Source organism: Melanostigma gelatinosum (genome assembly GCF_949748355.1).
Source record: "Melanostigma gelatinosum genome assembly, chromosome: 9".
Lineage (NCBI taxonomy): Eukaryota > Metazoa > Chordata > Actinopteri > Perciformes > Zoarcidae > Melanostigma > Melanostigma gelatinosum.
Window position 1 is genome coordinate 21,764,400 of NC_136642.1, and position 25,213 is coordinate 21,789,612.

The 25,213-nt window shown below is 46.1% G+C and overlaps 1 protein-coding gene across 1 annotated transcript; it reads left to right on the plus strand.

Annotated features, from left to right (window-relative positions):
• The first annotated feature begins 4,191 nt into the window (after positions 1-4,191).
• Positions 4,192-25,122, plus strand: mms22l (MMS22-like, DNA repair protein). The gene is made up of 26 exons (XM_079275716.1): positions 4,192-4,300; positions 4,881-5,078; positions 5,363-5,488; positions 5,728-5,780; positions 6,483-6,570; positions 6,703-6,880; positions 7,085-7,178; positions 7,453-7,583; positions 8,013-8,126; positions 8,215-8,391; positions 9,130-9,192; positions 9,298-9,417; positions 9,806-10,041; positions 12,263-12,479; positions 12,612-12,901; positions 16,470-16,651; positions 16,901-17,051; positions 17,942-18,081; positions 18,632-18,771; positions 19,784-19,940; positions 20,036-20,181; positions 20,288-20,499; positions 20,661-20,824; positions 21,572-21,668; positions 21,816-21,983; positions 23,320-25,122. Exons 2-26 carry the CDS (start codon positions 4,906-4,908, stop codon positions 23,393-23,395), a joined length of 3,693 nt encoding a protein of 1,230 aa, XP_079131842.1. The 5' UTR covers positions 4,192-4,300; positions 4,881-4,905; the 3' UTR covers positions 23,396-25,122.
• The last annotated feature ends 91 nt before the right edge of the window (positions 25,123-25,213 follow it).

A 25,213-nucleotide genomic window follows, 5' to 3' on the forward strand; every position in this document is an offset into this window, starting at 1 on the left:
AAGCAAAGCAGGAACTTTTATCAGCGCTTTCCTGTGAACGATGATGGTACAAAAAAAAGTTGTCGCCTCACTCTTCTCGGTATCTACTCAACAAGAAAAAGCAACCAATGCACATTAGAAGAATGCGGTATTGAAAAACAGTAACGGCTTACGCTCCCACTCCTCCCCCCGGATTATACACCGCACATTTACTGTTGATCCGTGAGGTCGGTCACTGTCTTTATATACACATTAGTTTATATTGAATGTGATTAGGAGAGCAATCATGTAACTTGTGTTCAGCCAGTTGTTTTCTACATATGCAGCTCCTCAACACTGAGAGACGTCTACTTAGAGCTGCGACTATTAGTCGATTCATCGATTAGTATATCGGCGGAAAATTCATCGGCAAGTTACTATTCTGATCATCTTTTAAGTCACGTTTTAAGCAGAAGTGCTTAAAATTCTGGGGCTCCAGCTTCTCAAATGTGAACATGTGCCGTTTCTGTGTAAGTCTGCAATGATATTAAACAAAAATATTTTAGGGTTTTGGACTGTTGGTCGCACAAAATCAGCGATTTGAATATGAAAACTAAGACATGTGATTTTTTTTTACTATCTTCTGACATTTTACAAAACAAGCAATAAAGGCAGATGGTATTAGCAACGGTAGAAAATAACGCTATTTGCACCCGACCAAGGCAAAGATACTGTATGTATATGTAGCCTACTACTACTACTACTACTACTACTACTACTACTACTACTACTACTACTACTACTACTACTACTACTACTACTACTACTACTACTACTACTACTACTACTACTACTACTACTACTACTACTACTACTACTACATCTTCCAGTAAGGGATTTCAGGCAGAAAGCCTTTCGGCTAGCTCACTAAAGCAAAGTGTAAGTGGAATGGTCGACTAACAATAAATTGATTCATTGTCTCGATAATAATGACCATATTAATTGTTAATAAAAATAATAGTTAGTTGCAGCCCTACATCATTGTTAATATGAAATCTATTGTCTGAAGTTATTGTGCTTTTTGGGTCTATTGGGGCCGTTATACTGCCGCCAAAAACACCCACTGACACACAGTGGAACTCCAAACTAGAAGATCTCTCACTCTATATATATATATATATATATATAATTGTGTTTGTATGTTTATCTGACTTCCCTTCAAAAGCAAAGTACCTCCTCCTGCAGCACCCCCCCCCCCCCCCCCAAAAAACCAACAAACAGTGCAGCTGACCACCATTTAAAGTCTACAGCATCATTCAGCTCCAATCTCCCAAGCCACTGATTGAAATCGATAACCTCACTTGGGTCCCGGGCCCCAGTCAATCCCACCGGAGGTGCAGGGCCGGCAGCGTGCACCCCACCCAGCGAGGAGCGGGCCTCAGGCAGAGATGGAGTAGACAGGGAGAGAGGGAGGGAGGGAGGGAGAGCACATCAGACTGCAGCACAGGAGAGCCACATTGAACAGTGTCAGGGCCTCGGAGCCTCGGGGCCTACTGGGACGCTGATAAAGTACCTGGACATTTTTATAGACAAACTACTTATTTCCGTCCTCATATCGCTTGGGAAGACTGATAACTTTATATTCCTCTCAGGCAAAGTAATGAAAGGAGGGGGGGGGCCTTTCAGGAGTTTAATTGATCAAACTGTAGCCACAAGGTTTTTTTTCTGGAGATAAAAGGGACTAGCACTCTCCCCTGTACAATGCAGAGATCTTTTAGAAAGCAGACGATGAAAAAAAAAAGAAAAAAAAAAGAGAATGTAACTCATTATGCAAAGTCATTACATGCCTCTGACTACACTCCTTAAAAAAGGGGGAGTTAATGGTGGAATTATATGGTTCAGGATTTCCAGAGGTCAAACTACCGGTCATAGGATAACATTATTTTACACCAACCAGAACTTATGGAAGGCTGTTTTTAAGTCAAACTGTTTAAAGTGTGTGACAACAGTAAAATCACAGGGCAAGTTGCAAGAGCATGGGTGCCAAACACCATAGATCCATTCACTGGAGTCCAAGTATCAATGTTAGCAAGCATTCCCAATAGAATAGCATGGAACAGATGTCTTTGTCTCACCAATCAAGACAATAAACACGGTAAAAACATCCAACAATTCCCTCGCGACTCTAGGAAACTTGGTTTTGTTTGCCAGTCTGGTTCACATGCCAGACTGGGCTATATGCAATGCAGAATTGTCCCTGAGAAATGTATTGGTGGGACTACAAAGTTAGCAGCAAGAGTGACCATCTTGGAATAATACACAAATGCTCAGAATAACATGGGGGGGCTTTTTTCTTTTTATATTCTGCAGACAGTGCAGAAATGCAGCGTAAACCCCTACCAGCAGCTGTTCTGTGGGTAACCATCACCCATGATCCATCTAGTGGGTCGGGGATTGGACCCAAAGACTCAGGGCAGGACAATGAACACTTTTAATGAACACTTTTTTTGATGCTGAGCTGGTGACCTCAGCAAATGGGCCTTTTTTAATCACACACTGTCCTCCAATCGACAGATAAAGGAAACTACACCTGCAATGGCTGATGTAGTTCTCATATTGCTCCACTGATGTTATACACACACTGGCATGGTTGCATCTAGGTGTGCCAGGCCCTGGTTATGAGCATGCTGGCTCATTATTGGCATGACTTACCTGAGCACCTGAAGGTAACAGAGCCATCGTTAAGGTTATATTGCATACACCTGTGCTTCTCCTACAGTCCCAAATCAAAAGGTCTCACGAGGAAAAAGATCTATCCTCAGTTTAGCTCCTCCCAGCTATAACGTGCAAGACGTCCAATCAGGCAGCAATGGGAAACACCTGTGTGGTTGTACGTTATGGAACTATTTATTTCATTTGAAAGTGGGGCAACATTTCAACGGACGTCGTTTCTGTAGTTATATGTCAGTAGTAAGCCACATGTTAGCTACAGTAGTCCTTTACACAGTTCATTACGTTTATCAAGTTTCCAATCATCACATTTCTAGCCGCGAGTCGGTAAACCACTTTTCAACCTGGGCCAGTGCATCAAAGCTCGGCAGCGAGCTGAGAGCGAGGGGAGGGGATGATGAAACAGGTTTATACCTCACTCCCTCCATGTACTACGGTGCCTAGAAAGGATGGAATGGGTTTGCAGCGCAGGGACGGAAAAAAGAAAAGCATTTACCTTTACCTTCCTGGCGAAAGAGCATTCACGCAGACGGGCTGTCTCCTGTTGCAGGCAGAGCGGGTAGCCGGTGCGTCGTAAAGACACGAATCTCCAGACGAGTCCATTTATATTGTCTCCACTGACTCCCGGTAACAAAACGTGCAAATTTAGAGTATGCAAAACACCGCCTCTATCGCGCATCTCTGCACAAGACAAGTCAAACGTGCAGAAATAAAGAACTGTAAGTCGACAAAACGAGCACATCCACGCCGTGTGGCTGGAAGGGGGGGGGGGGGGGGGGGGGGGGGTCTTTTGTAAAGATGTGAGATGCATTAAAATGCAAGAAATGGTGTGATGGCGAGAGGGACTGTTGGGAGAGACAGATCTGCAAATGGAAATTAGGGTTAGCGTGGATAAAATTCTACTTGAACCGCTGAAGTATTTTGTATTCATTTAGGCAGGACCCCTGCTGTGAGACTTAGGGGGACGAAGTGACTTTGAAATAGTCTGCAGAAAAGTCGTGGCAAGGAGCAGGTGCTCTGGTTGGTGAAACCATTTATTAGCATAAGTGTACGCTACAGGATGTTAATAATGCAGACATACTGAGCAGTGATCCTCGCGTGTGTTTCTTTTAAGGATTATGTCGGCTGTATATGGTGTAAATTAAGATGACTTGATCTTTGACTATGTGTGAGACCAAATCGATGTTTTAACTAACAGTACCCTAATTAAATTACTTAAGTCTCGTGAGAGTGAAATGAGAGCTCGGCGCTGTGAGTGTAGAACATATTACTTTGGTATTTTCCAAAAATAACTTGATAAAGACGTTGAAACAAGCACGAGACTACTGGAGAAAGACAAACAGGAGACAGCACCACTACATGGGAAACTAATGCGACGTAGGAAGCACGTTACAGGGAGACCTCTCGTCCTGCGTCGGGTCCACACGACAGGCTCACGCCCACTGTGAAACTTCGGACCAATCGTAGGGCGCGTGGCGAGTGGGCGCATGCGCGGAGTGGACGCGCGGGAGAGACCGAAAACCCAAACAATGAAGTCATGACAGCAACGTAATCTTCGTACTTTGCTTTAAATTTACGGAATAATACATTACATTGGAAGCGGAAATATAAGGTTTGTAAATGTTTGAAATGTTTGTAAATGTTCATAGCAGTCGCGTCTGTAATTGCTGCTGTGTTTCCCTGTTTGAAACGCTGCTATAATTGTAACGCTAACTGTGTATGCAACATATTAAGCATACAAGTTAACTAGCGTCACTATAAAGTTGGTTGACATAATAATCAGGATGTCGCCTTAATAACTGTCGAACACTTAAACTCTCACGTTCTAGCGACAGTTATCATTTAATAATCGCTGTTATTATACACACTGGTGTACGTGGGCTGCATTGTGAAGTAGCTTGCTATGACATCTAGCATGTTGCTACTATTACTGACTAGTTCTGAGTCACGGCAACATCAATTGTCAGATTTTCCATGTTAGTTTAAGTGAAACCGAACGTATCTCAGATAGACGGCTGTTTTGTGTGTGTTATTGTAACGTTATCTATGTTTAATACTGTATATTTAATATAGTATGTTTGAATCTGAGTTAATAGAGACCATCTTCTCCCAATATGTGAATGTTTGCTACTTTTGTCTGCACCTGATGCAACATCAGTCAATGTTGTCTCGATACAATGTTGTCATTACAGGTGATACTGATTCTGCACCGGCAGCATGGAAGACGACTTCAGCCAATCCCTCACCCCACCAGTGTCTCCATTCGCAGCAGACAGCCTGTGTGAGCTGACTCCAGCCCGGCCGCCGTGCTTCTGCTGCTCCGTGACAAAGGAGGAACCCACCGGAGCACTCTCCACAGAGGGATACGCTGCAAGAGGCTCCCTGAAACGGTACAGTCACTGTCAGTTCACCATAATCACAAATTAACAAACGTATTTTCCCACTTGGATGTCAACAGTTTTTCACTGTACCTATTTTGTGCCCCAGTAAAATTGTTGACAGACCTGTAGATTATCCTGAGTAACTGCATAATTTGTCTGAAAACCTCCACTGTTCAGTGGTCAGTTTTTGATGCTTGGAGCAAAGCAACTGAAATTCCAGTCACCTCCACTGTAATAGAGTGGCAGAAAACCCTCAGTAAATGAAGTCTTAACTGACTGCTTCCTCTCTGCAGGCTGCTGTTGCGTCTTGACCCGGCCCCTACAGAGTATGAGACCGACACAGTGGAGGTCTTTGGTTTCCCCTGGGTTACAGAGACAGCATTGGTGGAATCTACAAAGCCACTCTTTGGTCTGTTCAGGTAAGCCAGGATGTAAAATCAGTTAAGTTTGCTTTCTAAATAAACCCAGTTTTAATATTCATTGTTGTTGCTATAAACCCTCATCTGAATGCAATTTTTCCACGGCAGCAAAAGCTAAGACATGGAATCCTTCTAAGAACAAGCTTTTTTACTAGATAACTATTTGTTTTGAAACACTATGCACCATGGGTCATTCACATGCATATCAATGGTCTTAGTTGCTTTTCGTTATGTTTCAGACAAAAAGTTTACAAGCTGGAGTCCTTGGTGCAGTCCAGCTCGCATGACTTCGGTAAGCTTTGTGCTGTACGTGATCCACACTGCAGCAAATAGTCAGACGTTCACTTTTCATGTCAGTATTCAGTCCACACAGTAAGCCATCCTTTGCTCACATAACAGACATCTTGTGCGTTAGCAAAATGCTTTTTTGTACATTGGCAAACAGTCAGAGTAACGTAGACAGTCAATTTACATAAAATGCAGATGGGGGGGGAGCAGCGTCTGTGTTTTCTAGAAAGGGGGGAAACAATCTGAAGAAAAGTTGAATGTGCTCCCTTAGACGTCTCAAGTTATGACCTTTAAATCACTTTGGTTGAAGCCAAGGCCTTTAAATTGAAGGGCAGTTTGGCTGAACTGTGAGCCACAGCATCAGTTAGGAAAATGACTTTACACAAGACAGTATTGTCCTGAGGAGAAGTCTTACTAGCCAACGAACATATGAATACAGCATACACTCGATGCAAATAAGGTGGTATGTGTGACTAACTTAGGAAGCAGCAGCGACGACGAATAATTAAGATGTAAAACGGGGTGCAATGGTGATTTTTTTTCTCAAGTGACCGCAATAATGAATCAGCGATGGCTGAACTGTTTTAACGCATTCGATTGTTGAGCTCAATTCTCAGAGTTTGAGTCATTTCTGATATGTGATACAGTGGGCATGTTTCACATAATATTTAGGAATACAGCCCACAACATCCCTCGTGTGTTGTAGGTCAAGCAGGCAACCTCCACTATGAAGCGGAGGACCTCAGACAGCAGTGTGTTTCTTTTCTTCAGTATGTCAAAGTCTTCTTGCACAGGTAAATCTACACATTCAATGTCGGCTCCAGCACCACTAATTCAAATGTTTGTGTCTATGCAGTTTATTGCTGCTTTTACTGCGTTTGTTTGTTTATGTGGACACATGCACCGTCCATTTTGCATCTGTTCAGATACCTGGAACCCTTCAGCTCCCTGGATGCAGGGCCGTCACACCCGTATGAAGAGCTGGAGGCTCAGTTCCCCTCTGCTCTTCTGGAGGAGCTGTTTGGCATCAGCCTCCTCATAGGACGACTCAAAGACCTGCCAGCCAACGTTCAAAGTGCCTTCACGATACCTAACCCGGGAAAGGTGTGTGTGTGTGATTTGTAGGCATCAGTTGTAAAGAAGATAGGCCTTTGAAACGGGTGTAATAAAAGTGTGTAAAGTGAAACTTTTTTTCGAGGAATGACGAATATGACCGTTTTTTTATGGCCCTTAAGAGTCCCCCTCACCCAGAACCTTGCTATAACTTGATGTCCTACTATTTACATTGGCGCTGTGTTCCTCCTACAGCTTTTTCCTCCCTCTTGGCATTTGTTACACCTTCATCTCGACATCCACTGGTCAGTCCTGGAGATCCTTCACCAACTTGGTCACAAGATGCAAGGCAAGTGTCTACTTAGACAGGAATTAGACACTAAAGATATCGAAATGTCATCACTTTTACTAACTATTATGTTGGTAGTGTAGAGGCTGATGGTACCTGCAGTACTGGAATCCAGAGACACCGTATTCTGTCTCCATACAAGACAGCTTGAATGGTTGCACACCGGCTGGTACGGGGCATCACAGTGGGCAATAATCTCCTGACTTGCAGCTCATTTGAGCGTCATTATCATGGAAATGGGCTTTTAGTCATTTTTACCTGTTTTCCTCTCCAGGCCAGGTGGTGTACGCCCACCAGTTTGTGAACCTGACGGGAGAGAACCTGACCGACACCAGTCTGTTTGAAGAGCACCTGTGCAGTCTGCTGTGTGACTTAACTGGTCTGGCCATGGGCAAATACAGCAAGGTGGGCGGCTGGCCACAACTCATTAGCATCTCACCGTTGAGATGTACCAGCAGTATTTCTAGGTTGTTGTTTTTTACCTAGAAATTCTGGTATTAAATATGTTCATTCCAGCATTTAGTGCTTGGTTGATAGAAAATGGAAGGAGGCTGCAGATGGCCCATACAAAATATGAATTTGGCTTCTGTCGTTCACCTGAGAATATTATCCTGTTTAGTGTGGCGAAGCTTCTAAAACAGCTGGAGTACATCAGCACTGGATGATGATGATGATAATATTAAACCACTTTTTTTTGCATGCCGATCACTTGCAGTATTAGCATTCTAATCAAACTATTTGTGTAATCTTCATGTGATAGACACCATGCATTTATGCAGACCAGAGCTGCAGTTGGGAGCTTACTATGTCGAATGGATCCTGTTTGATTTGTAGGTGAGGCCCACAGAGGCCCTGAGCAGCCATCACCACCTCTGCTCCTGCACCAAAGAGCTGTGGGTCCTGCTCATGCACCTTCTGGAATACAGGAATAAAGTGTTGCACACACAGGTGGGGCAAATACAGACGCACACACACACAGTCGCACAACAGAATATGACTGGCCGTGCTAAATCGACCAACGTGTGTGTTCCTGTAGTCTTTCTGGAGCTACATGAACTCGTTGTTGAGGCCCCTGGTTTCAGGGAAGCCAGCAGCGGAGCCGTTCAGTGGCGTCCCGACGCTCTGTAAGGACCCTCTGGGATTCACATGGTGGCTGGTCACTCATGTCGCGATGTTAGGCCAGTACAGTCGGAACGGCACACTCCAGTACGAGGTAAGAGGCCGAGAATCACAGTGTTGGCGCCTTAAGAAATGATATCGCAAATATCTCTCTTTGTGTATATTTATTTCACAGACGTTATAGTTTTGAAGACATTTTGCCTCTCATCCAAGAGGCTTCTGCAGTTCTAAAATAAGTCTTCAATTCATTTGTTTTGACACTTTAATAAAGAATGGTGCCAAAACTAGACATGTTGGTGATCAGAGACACATTACAGAGGACTTCTTTGGAGAAAAAAGCGAGACTGATGATGGTGCCTAAGCGTCATCAAGAGCAAGTACTCTGAGAGCTGGCCGTGTCTACTTTAGTCTTAAATATGAACACAGGTGACACTCGTGTGGATAGTTTTTGATTTTTTTTCCTATGAGGCACTTAACCATAGTCAGTGTTTCATACAGTAGCTGACGGTTGATGCGTCCCCAGTTTGGACAATCAGGCAGGAAGACGTGCACAGGAGCAAAGCAGCGTACTGCTGTGGACGGGGGCAGCAAAAAAAAAGGAATGTTAGCCACCTAAAAGAAAGGTCAACCTAAAAAAATGAATACCATAGATAGAAAAGACATAGATTAATATAACGGCTTCATAGGAAAGGGCGGTTCAGACCGCCGTCTACTGCAGGTATGACTATGGATAAGTACAGGATACAAGCCCAACTCAAACACTCTGAAATGTCGCTTTTAATGGATGTTTGATATTGTTTTTAAATGTATGATGTTCTATCTGCATTCACAGAAACATCTGGGGGAGAACTGGACTTTTGTGGAGGAGTTGCTCAAGTTTACCTGTAACCACAAGGTTAGTACTGCTTCTAGTTACAAATCATTCATAACCTCATCGGGAAAAAAAAAATGAATATATATATAGTTTTAGTAGTAATCATGTGTATGTGTATAATAACAGGGAGGTCTAGCAGAGGAGCAGGTCAGGATGCACGTCCACTGCTGTCTCAGTCTCTGTCTGCTGTGGGAGCCGAGCACCAGTGCTGTCTCCACCCTCTGGGACTACTACGGCAAGAACCTGGTGAGGAAACCATGTGGTCACTGATGGTGTAATACACGCGATAAAAGTTGCTCAAACTTGATGTGTTGCCTCATGTTAAACTTATCTCCTACAACCAGACCTCCCTCGGATGACTCTCGTAATATGAATGAACCTTTCTGCCACTTTTTGACACGACGTGTCGTATCTTTCCATTTCTTTGTCTTGGAAGTTTCACTGGCCGTCGTTCAAATGGTTTCATTTTCATATTTGTTGCTTTTTCAACTCTTTTTTTTTTTAATATGATGAAAAAGGTTGCTTTCATTGATCATGCAGCATTCTAGAAAAGTCATGTGGCACATTTTCCTTCAAGTTATCACCAAGGCCTGTACACTTGCATTAAACATCATATTCTGTCCCTCCGGCCCAGAGTGCTTCATTCACCGTACCCTGGCTCGGGATGTCTGGCATGGGCACTTTGTGCAAGACGCCCCTGGCTCTGTTGGAGCAGGCCCGCAGCTGCTGCTCCCCCTCTCCCCTCCGCTCCCCGGGACACACCCAGCTCTACCGCTCGGCCAACTCCTTCCACATCTTCCTCCGAGTGCTGGCCCTGTGCCTCGCCCAGGACAAGGCTGGTGGAGTCCCACAGAGACAGATCAAAGGAAGGTGAGTATGGATGGAAGTCTGGGAGACTTTGTAGTTCTTGCTCCTTCACACTCACTCCCACCATGGAAAGTAGGTCTCAGGGCCAGGCAGCTGACTCCATACACAGCTTACATAGTATTTTGGAGGAAGAGAGGATAACTGATAAACTGGAACTGAAGCTGTGACAAATGATTACTAATCAGGAGTAGGCTTTGTTGCGTTCCCTTTTTTCCTTTGATCTTCTCATGTGCGATGTGTTTCGTGTGCTGTTTGGATTTGTGTGTGTGTGTGTTTAGGTGCACACTTGCATGAATACACAAACAACATGTGTGTTTGCTCGCCATCATGCATTTCAGTCTTGTTTGTGTGCGTGCCAGGTGCACCGCGGTCTCCCGGTGCGTCTTTGATATTTACTCAGGCCCCCCCGGTGGAGCAGGTGTCTCAGGAGTCAACCACCTGCTCTTCAGCACAGACCAGAGCCAAGAAGCCTCCTACGGATGCACACACACACACACACACACACACACACACACACACACACACACAAACACTGCACCTGCTCCCTAGAGCAGTGACATGGTGATCAGCGTGTGAGGCCATTGGATGGAGGGAGAGAGTGTGTGTCTTTGTGAGGGGAAGTGAGAAAGAGGAGAGGAGAGATCACAAGCTCATGTGCACGTCAGAACCGAGTGCTGGACCATCCTGTATCCCAGACCGGCTGGGCGCCAGAGAGAGGCAGCCGTAGATAAATCCGCCTAATGACTTCCCTCTGTCTGGAATGTACTCAGTAGCTCTGCAGACATGGGGGCTAATTAGCTAACGAGCGTGGCGGTTAATTCGCCTTAACGAAGCTGTGTTGGTTTCCAACACGGATAGAGAGGGGAGCTCAGGCGGGTAGGGGAGCGGGGAGATGTGGGTGGTAGGCAGTCTGGCAACCACCACACTGGGCTGGGACGGGTCCAGATTATCTTCCTCCCTCACCACTCCCTCCTCCCCCTCAGGAGGCGCGAGGCGTGCCGACTGTATTGCTCCAACATTTCGGCAGCGTTCCTACTCCTGGCCGGGCTCTGCGGGACACCCGCGCCGACCGCATTAACGGGAGCGACTGCAAGCATGTTGATCTCCAACGCCGGGAGTTAGGAGCATCTGCTCGCCTCCGTATGAAAAAAAGCTGTCCGGAATAAACAAACAGACAGGCAGGTTGGGAGAACACAGAGAATCCTCACTGCTGCCTCCCAGCGCGCTGCTTATATCCCTGTTCCACATTAAGCATTCATCTACAGCATTTAAATAAATGATTTCGGTGTTAACCTGGTCTCTCTCACGTTTTTCTCCTCTCCTTTGGAAATCAGTCACACTTCTTACACTGAGTTTGTCTTGGTATGCTGGCTGTTTGTGTTTTGACCCAACAGCAGCTCTACTCATCTGTGTGGGCTGCATCTGTGTTTGGGAGGTGGAGTAAAAAAGGAGAGGGGGGGGTGCTCCAGCTTTCTATGTTTTCCTGCCGGCTCTCTCTCTCTCTCTCTCTCTGTGTGTGTGTGTGTGTGTGTGTGTGTGTGTGTGTGTGTGTGTGTGTGTGTGTGTGTGTGTGTGTGTGTGTGTGTGTGTGTGTGTGTGTGTGTGTGTGTGTGTGTGTGTGTGTGTGTGTGTGTGTGTGTGTGTGTGTGTGTGTGGTTTTATTGATCTCACTCTGGTGTTGCAGTAAATTGGTTTGGCTGTAGAGAGAGGGACCAAGCGCCTACTGCTGTGTGTCTGAGTGTCTCTGACATTTAACATGATCTTTAAAGGCATTTCTCCACAGTGCCCGCAGGATCTAACAGCGTGCTGGGTGAGAGAACCACCCAGCACGCTGTTAGATCCTGCTTACTCTCTCTAGTTGTTGTTTTTTTCTCTCTCTCACATGTACACACACACACTCAGGCCGGGCAGCCCAGCCTCTCCCCTGGAGCTGAGAGGGCGATAGGAGGCAGGTGGTGGGATGCACGGTGGGGGTGTAAAGTTCAGTTCGTCAGCATTTAAAGTCAGAGGTTTCAGAAGAACAAATCACCCCTGAAGAGTTTGTCAGTGGAAGTAAAGAACAATTGAAATTGGATTTTTTTTTTAAAGACAAGTGAACTGTTTTGTTAACCCGGATTAAGCGATATTGTAAAGAGCAGACACTGTGATTTTGAACCCACCCGTATCTCTGACAACTTTTTTTTTTTTTTTAACTCCCTCTACTGTTCTCTCGTGTTTTTTTTAGGATTTATTCCAAGTTCTCCTCAAAGAAGATGCAGGAGCTACCGGAGGCAGGCCTCATGAACTTCCTGCTGCTGTTTCTGGTGGTGGCCAGGCAGGTGGAGCTGGAGGATGTGGCCGGCAGAGCCTGTGAGCTACTGGGTTTCCTTCCCTCCAACTGCCCCCCTGGGCACCGCACCCTGGTCTGGAGGGGACAGCTGTCACTGCTGTTGTTGTTCCAGGTATTGTTTGTCAATCGGAAATTGTATCTGGAAGTTTATCAGGCACACAACAAAGTTTTTTTTTTTTTCTTCTTCTTTTTTTTTTTTTTTACACCAATTTTAGTTTTTGACATCGACTGCTATTACTTCCAGGAGAGGGGTCTGGATGTTGGTGCACAGGCTACCTGGCTAGCCTCCTCCTTTAATGAGACGGCCAAAGAGTTCTACAAGAAGACCACGGAGGTCTCTCGCAGGCTTGCCCTCTGGGGACCCCTCGGATCGTACCTGGAGGGTGTGGGCGAGGTGTTCGAGACGAGCACCGGCCTCAACCTATCCGAGGAGAAGCTGCTCAACGAGGGCTTTGATTGGTTGCTGCGCGCCTGCCGCCCCTCGGAGCTGAATTCGGCCCTGGGCTTTCTGCAGATCGTCCTCGCCCAGCTCAGGTGAGACAGCTGGTGTGAATACCCACAGGCCCGCAAGTATCCCTTACTTTTTCCTCAGTTTCTCTCATTCCTTTCTTTCACCAATAGCTGCTCCCGCACAGATAGTGGACACATTCAGACAAATGTTTTCTGGCGAAGGCCAAGCTAAGCTTCTGTTCAAATCCGATAAGAGGCCACAGCAAAGGAGAGCGATCTCTTCTGCTCTGCCCAACCTGGCCCCAGAGTCCACTCACTTCTCACACTAACAATGGGCGGATTGTGCTGTCGGCAGGAATGAGTGTCTGTAAAGACCTTGTGTTGCGTTGAGGCCCCCTGTTAGTCTCCGCAGACCTAGTGGCCCCCATGTCACCCTCACCAGGTGCCGGCGAGGCTCCGAGTAGAGTTACAGGCCCGAGGGACCCTCCGCGGACCCTCCTGTCGTCGCGGTGGCGCTGTGAGCGCGTTTGGAGACAGCGGTCAGTAGGGCGTCAGGACGGGTTCAGCGTCAGGACACGGGTGTTCGTTACACATTCGACCCCAGCGGAAGGCCAGAGAGCCACAGCTGAAACAGTGTCTGTTTATGTGGGAACAGAAGGGAGAGTAGATTCAAATCAGGTGAGAGTGGGAGGCTGAGGAGTGAGGAGCGATGTGTGATCGTTCACTGTAGCGGTTCAGGTAAATCTGGTGTCGAAGAGTCGAGTGTCACCTTGCTTACCAGCCTCTAAGTTTGCAACAATTCTTTACTTTCGTGAAGTAGTACAGCAAGCAGTACGTTCAAAATGTAATTGAAATCTTAGACGAACATAGCTTCCAAATTCATGAAGCCACGTTGATGAAATCGTATATGGATCATGATACACATCTGATCGTCTAAAATTGATAATAACACGTACTCACTTCTCAGAAAAAATGATGTGAAATAGTTTGAGGGAATATCATTTGAAGATTGCAGTTTAGTTTTTACATCACACTTTACATTAGCACACAGTTCAATGCGATGAACAAGCTCCATTACCCCACATTACAACAGTGAGTACAGCTCAGGACGGGCTTCTCTCGGATGTGTGAAGGTCCACTCGGGACCCAAATGTTGGTTTAAATAAATGATGGTTACAGCAGAGTGCAGGATTTTCTTATTTCATTCATTCATTCAGTTTCATTGTTCAACTCTTACATTCCTACACCCAATAGTTCTGCTTCCTTCCCAGTGTAGTTCAATCAAACAACTGTCTTAATCTGATTACTCTGTTTGTGTGCACGCATGTAAACATCGGATTCTAGAATGGGGCTTTTTCTGTTCAATTTGTTTGATGAAAGAATGTTTGAAATCATTTAATTTCTTCAATTCAACAAGCAATTTGTTGAATATTAGCAGAGTATTGAAAGCAGCAGAACTGAGTACGCTTACTATCTGTTTAGTGAACACAAGTAATATCATTAATGCCATATTCAACAACGGTATCCCATGTTTTCCTCATATCGCCCTAATCTAAACTCAAAATTCACTCTCCTTCTCAAACAACTCCTGATGGAAATATTTAGCTTTTTAGATGCTAAAGGCATTTTTTTATTAGCAGTCGGTATATATTCCGGGATTTGCTGCATGTCTCTATATGTATGTGGTTTCTTAAATCCCCCCCTAGCCCATAGGAACATACTGAGCAAAAACTATTCCCGTCACTTTATACTTACACATAAATACATTCATCTAGGTGTGTGATTGCTTTAACTCTCCAGTGCATACGTTCCACTCTGCGCGCACACACACACACACACACACACACACAAACCTACACACCTGCCTGTGCCCACACGACTAAACAGAAACGCTAACCTCTGTGTACTCCTCTTATTCCAGCGCCGGGCTCCTATAACATGGTAGCTCGTTAGCTTCGGCTAATTCCCAGACTTCCCATCTGAGATCTCGGGGTTGGAGGGCACACATTTGCACATTAATGGCCAAGAAGAGAGAGAAGAAGAGAACTCCCAGAGGCCGTCTGTGCTATGGCCCGGACCACGCTGACCCATTTAACCAAAAGGAAGAAAAAAAAGTTCTCTTTTATTTCAATCCGTCCCACCAAATTAAACATAATTCTTCGGTCCTGGCAATTCTCTGTATCTCTTTGTGATTAATGCCTTTTCTGTGACACAATTAATGGGCAATTATGTAGCCTGGCAAATTCAGCCTGTGCATCATTATGTCCACTGAGAGCCACGTGGAATCCGCACGCATTAAGAGAGTTATTCTGCCAATGGCCGAGGACACGGAGGGTCCGAGCGTTCGCTCTTGATAGCCATCGCCATGGTGCTGAGGCAGCAAGCCAGTCCCAGGCATAATTACCCGGATTTATTCCTTCCCATGACCCTCTGCTGTGTGGGAGTGCGGGGGTGTTGCTGGTTGACTGTGTGAGCGCGCATTGGCACACCGTGTTGGATCTGTTTTTGGGAAATGAAATACAAGCCTCCCCGTTTTCCTTCATGAGCATTAAGACCTCTTACCGGATAGTGAGCCTCCCTTTTCAAAGTCAAGGACACCTGCTGTTAGGTCACTTATGAGAAATGTAGTAACAGTTACACCTATATATGTTTTTTGATCGGGATACATGGACAATTTATTAAACAGAAAGTGGACATTGATTGAATTCCGCTTGTGCCTGAGTGTGTGTTTGATATGTCATTGTTAGGATGCTATATTATATATTGTATGCATCCATATGATGGATGCAGCTGGGGGAAGGGTTAAACAGGGTCCCTAATGGTGTGTTGGCGTCGTGTGTGTGTGTGTGTGTGTGTACGCGTTGGAGGAAGCCGCAGCGAGGAGGATTAAGTGGGGTCTCTGATGATGTCTTGTACAATGAGGGTTGATGGGTGTGAAAGGCCCATTCCGCAGTAGTAACGAGGCTAATGAATTCAGACTCTAATCGATTGTCTCAGCTCTCCCTGGATTAGATGCAACCTTGCTGGAAGGGAAGGCACTGCTGAGGTGTGTGTGTTTGTGTGTGTGTGTGTGTGTGTGTGTGTGTGAGAGAGAGAGAGAGACTAGAGTGTGAGGATGTGATGGGGGGGTTACGAGTTTTTTTTTTTCCCAGTCCTTTCCTCCTTCCCCAGCACACCTCAACCCCGCTTCCCCATCCCATCCAGGCGAACGAGGGGGACAGGAGGATCATCTCCAGTCTAAATGAGATTACAGCTCCTTCAGCTGCTTATCTGGGCTAATGCCAGCCACTGTGGGGCTGCTGGGGCCAGGGATGAGCCAGAGGAGCCGGAGTATGGTCTGTGTACAGGGGATCAGCATTAGGCTGCTCCACTCTACGCCTATAATATCCTCCTCTGCCTCCACCCTGCTCTGCTCCACACTGCAGCGCACCGCCGCGCGCAGTAATCCCCCAGGAGAGAAGAAAGGCAAAACACATGAAGAAAGAAGGAGTGAAAGGAAGAAACGGGGGAGCAAAAAAAAAAAAAAAGGATTTGAGAGGGCGGAGTTGGACGGTGTTGTACACAAGAGCACAGCGCTATGTTTGGATTTGGTGTCGGACAGATTTGTTTATCTGCTTTCTTTGTTTGCGTGTGTTTCTGTGTGTCCTTCCAGACGGGTCCATCAGCGCAGTGTCCAGTCGGCGCACGCCTTGGCCTGGGCTCCTGGTAACGCCAGTGTGGGGAAAGAGCGCCACCTAGCGGTAGCAGCCGCACTCTGGGCACACTTCTTCCCCTTCCTGCGCAGCCTACGCCTCTCCCAGACCCCTCCGGCACAGCTGGCAGATGCTGCTGCAGGTCAGTAACGCCCACTGGGAGGAAGAAGAGACACTGAGTGGAGGGAGGAAAGGGTGGCGGAGAGCAGCCAAGAGTTTTGGACAAGCGTTGGATTTTTGACGGCACAATACTGATCATTTTTGAGTGAATGCCGGCATTTCGCACGAAGGCAGAGAATTTGATTTGAATTTGGCAGAGAAGAAATGTCGTAGTTCTGAAGTAGGACGAGAAGAGGACATAGTAACACTGAAGTCATTTTGTCTTCCTCAGGTTTCACCCTGTTGGCGTTTGATCTGCCCAGCTCCGCCCCCCAGGACCTTCAGCCCCTCCCAGTCCAGTCCATCATGCAATGCTTTGGCTGGGACGACATGGTTCAACCAGTTCTGGTAACTCGCTACCTCCCCCATCTGCTCCAAAACAGGTACAGTTGTGCCTTTTACCATTTCCTCACATCGCTCCTTATGGGAAAACATGAGGTCGGTCCAACATCATCCAATATGACCGCCTCTGAAACCGTCAGCTGTCAAGCTTCATCGTGGTAGATACCACTTGACCAAATAGTTTTTCGACAAGTCCCGTAGGTGTATTGGGTGCTGTCTAATTAATGGATTAGACAGTGAGCGTCCTTTGTATGATGGAAATCGGTTTGAATGAAGGACTGGCTCCCATGCCTCTGAACTGACACCGAAATGTAGCGCATCTCCACAATCACACTCAAGGGTACAATGTGACTATTTCAGCCTCAGCGGTCCTCTTCAGACGTTGCCGAGTGATATTAAGGTGCTACACCTGAATATAAAGCTGGAACAAGGACACTCTTCCTATTTATTGTTGAGAAGTACCAGCCTGCCAAGCCCTCCATCCACTGCTGTTTGAGCTGTTAGAAATGTGTATTATATAAAAGGAAGTAACGCTTTCTTTCTTGTGAATTTAATTAAATTACTACCACCCCCCCCCCCCCCCCCCTTTCAGATATAAATGTTCACCACCCTGTATCCTTCTACGCTCATCATTAACAGCTGTATGACAACTCTGAGGAAATCTGATGGGAAGAGGCATTTATGTGTTTCAGACACAAGTGGACCTTCATGTTTATGGCTCGGCGTCGACATTCTGCTGTCGGAATACAAAAAAATATCACCACTTCAGCCCACTGAGGCATCCAATGTGAATTTTAACGTTGACATTGATGTTAAATCGCGTGTATGGCTTTCGCCGCTCACTTATTGAATGCTTGATATTTCTTCATACCTTTATCAAGGAAAGAGCAGTAAATCCTACCGCCGTATAATATGATTCTGTCTCTTTCAGCGAGCTGGTGTCCTCGCTAAGTGGTGATTCTGCCGGTGTCGTGTCCGGTTCTGCACAGAGCCTGTCGGTGAGGGCCTGGTTCCGCTGTGTTCTACAGCAGCACCTTCATAAGAACGCAGATGGGTCTGACAGCAGAACAGGTAATGCCACCGAGTCTACAATGTGATTTAACAAATAATAACCATCCATTGAACGGCAGGCAAAATCGACTTAGACACAGGTGTGTATGGAATTTCTGGCATATTAAGGAATTCAGAGAGAGGTGTAAACAGTGAAGGTTGACAAAATAACAAAACTATTTTGGTAAAACAGGAAGTATCTGCAAATCCAGGGAACTAGTTTCTACAGAAACCCTGAGGTAGTGAGAAAAAACAATTGTGGTGACCCATTTCCTAAAAAGTTTATGACTTAAGAACAGATTTAAAAAAGAGAGAATCCGGTGGGAGAAAAAGTTTTGCCATAATCGTTTTTTTCGGGGTTTTTTGTAATACTCATTTTGGCCACAAGAGGCTGAGGGTTAGGACTAAAAACGATTTCTTCCAGCTGAGTTTTAATTTCTAAATACACTCCATAAACACGAGGTAATAAAGTGTGTTCGCAAGTTCTGTAACATTACAGTCATGTCTTCGGCTCGTTACCTCGTTTACCTGCATGTCTCGTATCAAATATGAACGCCCACTTTGCTTCCAGGCCGGGGTGAGGGGCAGCTGTGTGAACTGACCCGGCTCGTGCTGAGACTACCCGAGGTGGACGGCCTCCTGCAGAGAGCGGGCCTCCAGCCCACAGCCTCGAGGCTGGAGCCCACTTCAGCCCTGGAGCTTTTTGTCAAGGTAACGCATTCTCACACATGTCAAATACACACAGTTTCTGAGGGATAGTCAGTGTCTGCTCATCCTCAGTTTATGCATATACGACCTAAAGTATCCAGCATATCTTACGTAGGGTTGGGTACCGAAAACCGGTCTTCCTAGACGACCGCTATCTACCGGACCGAAATGCAACGCAGATTTCGGTGCTTCCTTTCGGTACCTGAGCCGATTTTAAATACTTTTTTTACACTACTCTGATGACTCCGTCCTAGGTTAGCTCGTCCTAGGACCGATGCTAACGATAGCATCGGTCCTCCGCTCCTCACTCATCATATTATTACAACCGGACGAGCCGTGCGCTTTGGCCATGATTTATTTAAAAAAAACAAAGAATGAGATCTCGACTTCCTCCATTGACATCCGGGTACTTAGCGCTGCCGCTCATAAGCACTACACAGGCACGCGAAACTTTCTTCTTCTTCTGCTTTGAGGTGTAGTGGCGGTTGGCAAACGACGAATTGGCGCATTAGCACCACCAACTGGTTAAGTAAAATAAAATAAGTCAGGAGACGTGTCTTATTTTGCCAGAGAAGGAAAATATGCTCATATTTCTGCAAAATAATTGCTGAAGTTTGAAGCTGTAGTGTGTGTACAGAGTGTGTGTGTTTTGTATTTATTTTATCTATATTTATTTAAGTATATATTGTTCATAGTTTGAAGTTAAAAAGTATGAAGCTGTCGTTTGAAGCCAAGTGTTTTGTATTTATTTATATTTATAGTGTACTTTAACAGTTAATATATTGTTCAATTTGAAGAAAAAGGTATCGGTTCAGGCACCGTTTACGCACCGGTATCGTTTTAAGAGTATCGTGTTAGCACCGGTATCGGAAAAAACCCAAACGATACCCAACCCTAGTCTTGCGTCACCTTTACTGCACTACATGTGACGTATGCTTCATGCCGGTCGCTACCACAGCGGCCTGTATTTGCATGCAGATATTTCCATGGATTCATTCTCTTGTCATGGTGTCAGGCTGTCGGCAGTGTGTACAGTGGACTGCAGGTTTTGTCCGAGCGCTCGGCCATGGTGACCAGAGCCCTGGACTACGTTGGCGACATCCTGAAACACGTTAAACCGTCTCTCGTCAGCAAGAACCAAGAGGGACTGCAGCTGGTTTACTGGGCTGTCGGTAGGTGCAGAACAGACACAGCGTCAGGAGCGCTTTGTTTTTTTAATTTGTTTCTTATTTTAATAATTACCGTTGCTTTGTTCTGTTTGATTCAGGCTGCATAGTGAAGCACTGGAGCCCCCTGCTGGCCACATCTAAAGCTCAGCAGCTGCTGTTCCGTATTGTGGACGGGCTGCTGCTTCCACACAACCTCACACAGCAGGACAAAACACTCAGGGACAGCCTGCCTCTGTATTTACAGGTTAGGACGTATATACTATATATACATGTATAGTGCCCTGAGTCACGCAACAGGCCTCGCCCCGATGTTTTCATACTGACTCTTTCTTTCATGTATTCCCCTGCAGGGTCTGTCAGTGGCTTCCAGCGTGTCTCAGTCGCAGGGCGCCCACCTGAAGCAGCAGCTCCGCTCTGTTACCCGCAGATATCTGGACCATTTCCTTCCCGCCTCGCCTTCCTTGGGCCTCATCGCCAACCACCCAGTGCTTCTGAGTGCCTGTGAGGCCACCCCCACCCCCCGGGGAGCAGCGCTGAGGAGGACCATCCTGGAGGTGCTCTGGTAGGTCTCTGGAGGTGGGGTGTTGTCGACCCGTCATGGCCCCACCAACCACCTGACTTTGACATTCATTTCATTCATTTGTTTTCGACTGTGACTCCAAAAATATATTTATTAAACAATGTTGTTCTCCTACAGAACTAAAAGTTGTTCTTGTCTTCCAGCGAGTTCCTGCAGTTCAAAGGTCACGCCCCTCCCCCCCGGCTAGCGGCCGTCCTGATGTTCCTGCTGGAGCTTCTGAGACGGAACAGTGACTCGGACCCCGCCCTCCTCACTCTGCCCCTCCCCTCCCTGCTGCGCTGCGTGATGCTGGTCAACGAGCCGCAGGGTAAGATCACGCGTGTGCATGTTCGCACAGAATAAATCCGGAGCTTATAAAATGTCGGGTTTTTTTCTACATCGAGTGTGAGCGCCTACACATTTTTGATCCAGAGGGGCATCCTTGGGTTCCACTTGGCAGCGCGCTCCTCAGAATGTCCTTGTCTAGCAATCTTGGCGGTCGGTGGAAGAAGCGAGCTGAATGCTGTGAAAGAGAACTTTCTTCAGTTATCTCCACAGTAATATGAATCAGTGTCTTACCAGACTACCCTCCTGGTCCGTCGTGTGAGCCCAGTTCTTAGGAAGAGGGTCCCTGACTTCATCCAGGAAACGGTCCTAATGTGAGCCACTGAAAGGACCACGGTCCTGTAAATAATAATAATAAGTTGTTTAACACAGTGATGACTTGTATGACTGCAATTTTGATTAATTACAGCAAATGTTACGTCCTTTTTTTTTTTTAGAGCTGAAGGTTATCCAAAATAAATCTGACCAGGCATGCGTTTGCGTCAGCTTCACTAGCAACTCAATAAATGCAGTAATCATAGCACTTACTTACTGTCAGCGAGGTGGTTGCAAACATGTCTCGACCGCTTACAATTTCAATCAATCCTCACTGTGGGGCAAATTCTACAGGAAAAAACACCCAATCAAGTTTGTGTTTGTAGTAATCGCTGAAGGGCCGTCTAATCATATCAGTGTGCATTGTTTCTTTGTGTGTGTGTGTGTGTGTGTGGGGGGGGGGGGTTCTGTGCAGTGAGGAGGACGAGCACAGATGCCTTACAGCTTGTGGTGGAGCGATGTGCTGCTGCATCTACACCCGGGCCGTGTGACCGGATGATCGCCGCTTTGCGGTAATTGACGATAATGTCGAGCAAGTTAAAGAGCCGTGTGGCGCTGGACGCACGGACCCCTGACACGGTTACTGTAGCCACTGTCTATATCACATTCAAAGCCTATTTGATCCTCTCTACTGTTTGTGTAATCCCAAATGCTCCTAGGTCCTTCGTGGAGGAGAACGAGGGAGTCTACGACAGACAGGTGTACGGTGTCCTGGAGACGGTGTCTGTTCTGGACCCGTCGGCGGTTCAAGCGCTCCTTCCCAACCTGTCTCTCAGTCTGAGGAACACCGAACACAAGAGAGGGCTGGGCAGGAACATCGCCTTGAGGTGAGCAGGCGCATGAATCACATGGTGGAAGCCACGTAGACGGCATTCGTCGCCTTGGACGATTCATAAGTTGTCTAGACCAGCGGTCCCCCCCCCCCCCCCCCCCCTTAAAAAAAAAAAAAAAAAAGAAGCAACAGAGCCTTTTAAGCCTTTATAGCTGCATAAGAATCGGACCAATGAGAGAACAGTTTGCTCGCGCGTGGCATTTGTTTACAAGATTTAGTCCGCTGTTAAATGTTGCAGTGTGAACACAAACCGAACAAAGGAGCAACTGCAACAAAGCAAACGAACTGAAGGTGTGAAAACGCCCTGAAACACTGCAACAAAGTTTCAATAACGTTCAGTGACACAAGGCGTCACTTTTAAAGAGCAATACGGATGCGAGGACACACGCACAGGCTCAGAGGCAGATTATCACATTTAATTTACAATTAATGAGCGACTAATGTAGCCAGGATGTCTTCGGACAAAGCATCGATGCGGCGCGACACAGTGTTGTTGGACACCGGGATCATGTCCAACTTTTTTGCTTCTTTCTCCCCAATCATACATTCCACCATCTCTCTGGCAGCTGGCAAGCTCACGTCTTCGGCGATTGTGTGCGGTAGCCCCTTTCTCGCTATTCTGTAACCAGATATGAAGCCCGTAGTGCGTCATTTATAGACCCAACACATGAATGAGACTCCAGTTGTTTTTGGCTGTTTTGTAACTCCTCCAATTTCGATATAAACAATGTAAGGGGCTTTTGACTTGCACTGGCATGCTTGGTGTTCAGGTGGCGACGTAAATAAGAGCTTCAGACTGTTAGCCAGAACCTCACTGCACACCACGCACTGTGGCTTTGGGGAATCTGCGTTGCCAATCCAAGTGAAGCCCAGACACACATACTTTTCATCATATTTCCTCTTTTTTTCCCAGTCTGCGCCGTCTCATCTTCCTCTGACTCTGGCTCGATTTCTTCTCCCGGTCTCTCCCCAATAACGCACCTCTCCGTTCCCCTCGCCTCCGATTCCTCTCTCTCTCTCTGTCCCTCTCCTCTTTTACGACTGATAGCTTCAGATGTCCCACCTGACAGTTTTTAAATTAAAATTACATTTTTTTTTAAATATTTAATATTATTACACCATCAGACCGCCATTACACTTTTCCTCTCGCGCACCCCCTAGAGGCACCCCCTAAAGTGGGGTGCTCGCGCACCCCCAGGGGTGCGCGAGCACCCCACTTTGGGAATCCCTGGTCTAGACGATAAGCAGGTGTACAGAACTGGAACTGTTCTTTAGCGGTATGCTTTATTGAACATGTCCTAATGTGACCGCTCCATGTCTCTGTGTTACAGGAGTGCATATAGGAAGTTGCTGGGCCTCCTCGGAGAGAGTGGGCAGGCAGAAATAACCAGCCTGGAAGCGGACTGAGAATGGGTTTTTCTTTTTTTTTTAAGGACCAGCTCCAGGACCTGTCGCCAGCTCCAAGCTACAACCTTTTTTTTGTGCCAAAATTCTTAATTTGGTCATTAAAAAAATGACAGTGCTGCTAATCAGGCTATTCAACAAAACATGAGGGTTCAGTGTACACCTGATGTGATGGAACAGGTATATGAAACTGTGAATATTTAAGATGCCTTAACAGCTGTACTTAAAAAGGGACAGTTCACCCCAAAATCAAACGTACATATATTGTTTTCCTCTTGCCTATAGTGCTATTTATCAATCTCTATTCTGGTGTGAGTTGGTCCTATTGAATATAATGGAATTGTATGGCACTTCACTTGTGGCACTCAAAGCGGCATTAAAAAAAACTCAACAGCAATGTCATCATGACCTGGTTACTCGAGATAATCCACAGACCTTATCATGAGCACTTTCATGTCGGAACTACTTTCTTGATACGGAACTACACCCGCAACAGAAGGAAGCATGCGTCTACTCGTGGACCGGAGGCTCGTGAAACCTAAACATCAATGGCGTCCTCCTCGGCTGAGCTGCAACGATAGCTAGCTCAGTGGTGCTAGGTGAGCTAGCCGTGTCGAGAATAAATGCACGCTTCTCTTTCTTCCTGCGCGGTCATACGTTTGCCGGGTAGAGAGAAAATAGTCCCTATATGAAACTGCTCACAACAAGAACTGTGGATTATTTTGATTAACCGGGTGATGATTTCTGGAAAGAGACGCTTTGAACACATTAACAGAGTGGCCTCTAGTTCAAGTCCACTGGCGAGAAGGCCGACATCTCTACGGCCCGTATCTCCAACGCTCTGCACTCCCACCAAAACAATCCACATTGATAAATGGGTAAGATTTTGGGGTGAACTGTCCCTTTTTAAAAGAATATGTTCCAATCATGGACTATGAGCATGATATCACCAGGTTGTATATAATGTACATATTGTTAAAAAAAACAAAAACAGGTGCAGATTTGTGTTTTGGAAGATGCATTATTCAGGAAATAAAATGTGACAGTAAATACGAATACGCTCCTATAGGTCTCTCCATCGTTTCATTTCAGCTCCGTAGTGAGAGAAGTGAGGAGCGTGTGCACCGAAGGCAGCACAGACTATTCGTGCTTACAACCATCAGGTGGCGGATCTGTCTCTACGCGGTTGGCACTCTGAATTACAGATTTGATGACAGTCGTGGGAGAGCCAGAGAGTTCAGTAGCAAGAAAACAAAGTGAAAGAGAGGAGTGCTGTTTGTTCCAATTGTCTATCGCCCTTCCAAGTCGCAGCAATCTCTCACGATCCGACTTTAGTTTGCACCGAATCACATGAAGTCTCACTCACGTCTCCCACAATCACCAAATCATATTTTCTGTCATCGCTAGTCATTTCCCAGCCTCATCAAACGTCGATGCATGCATCCCTTCATCGGAGCAGCAGTCTGCTGCACCGACGCTATCGGACAGAAAGGCAGTAGAAGTGATGCTTTGAGTTAGTGTTCAGTAATCTGCTGGATAATTCACCTTCTTCCCATCATCGCTATTAACAGCCCTGATAAAATACATTCATGTTGCTTCTTTATTCTGAAAATGTGCCATAAATATTCTTTCACACATGTTTTGGACAGAAGAGGGAAGTGCAGAGGGACGTTTCCTTTCTTTTGGTTAAAGTATACATATATATATTTGTATATATATATTTTTTTAAATCAGCACAATGGTGTGTTATAACATATAGACACTTTTTTGGGGGGAAATATTCTCTGAATGATGACAGACATAAACAGTCTTGGGTCCTGA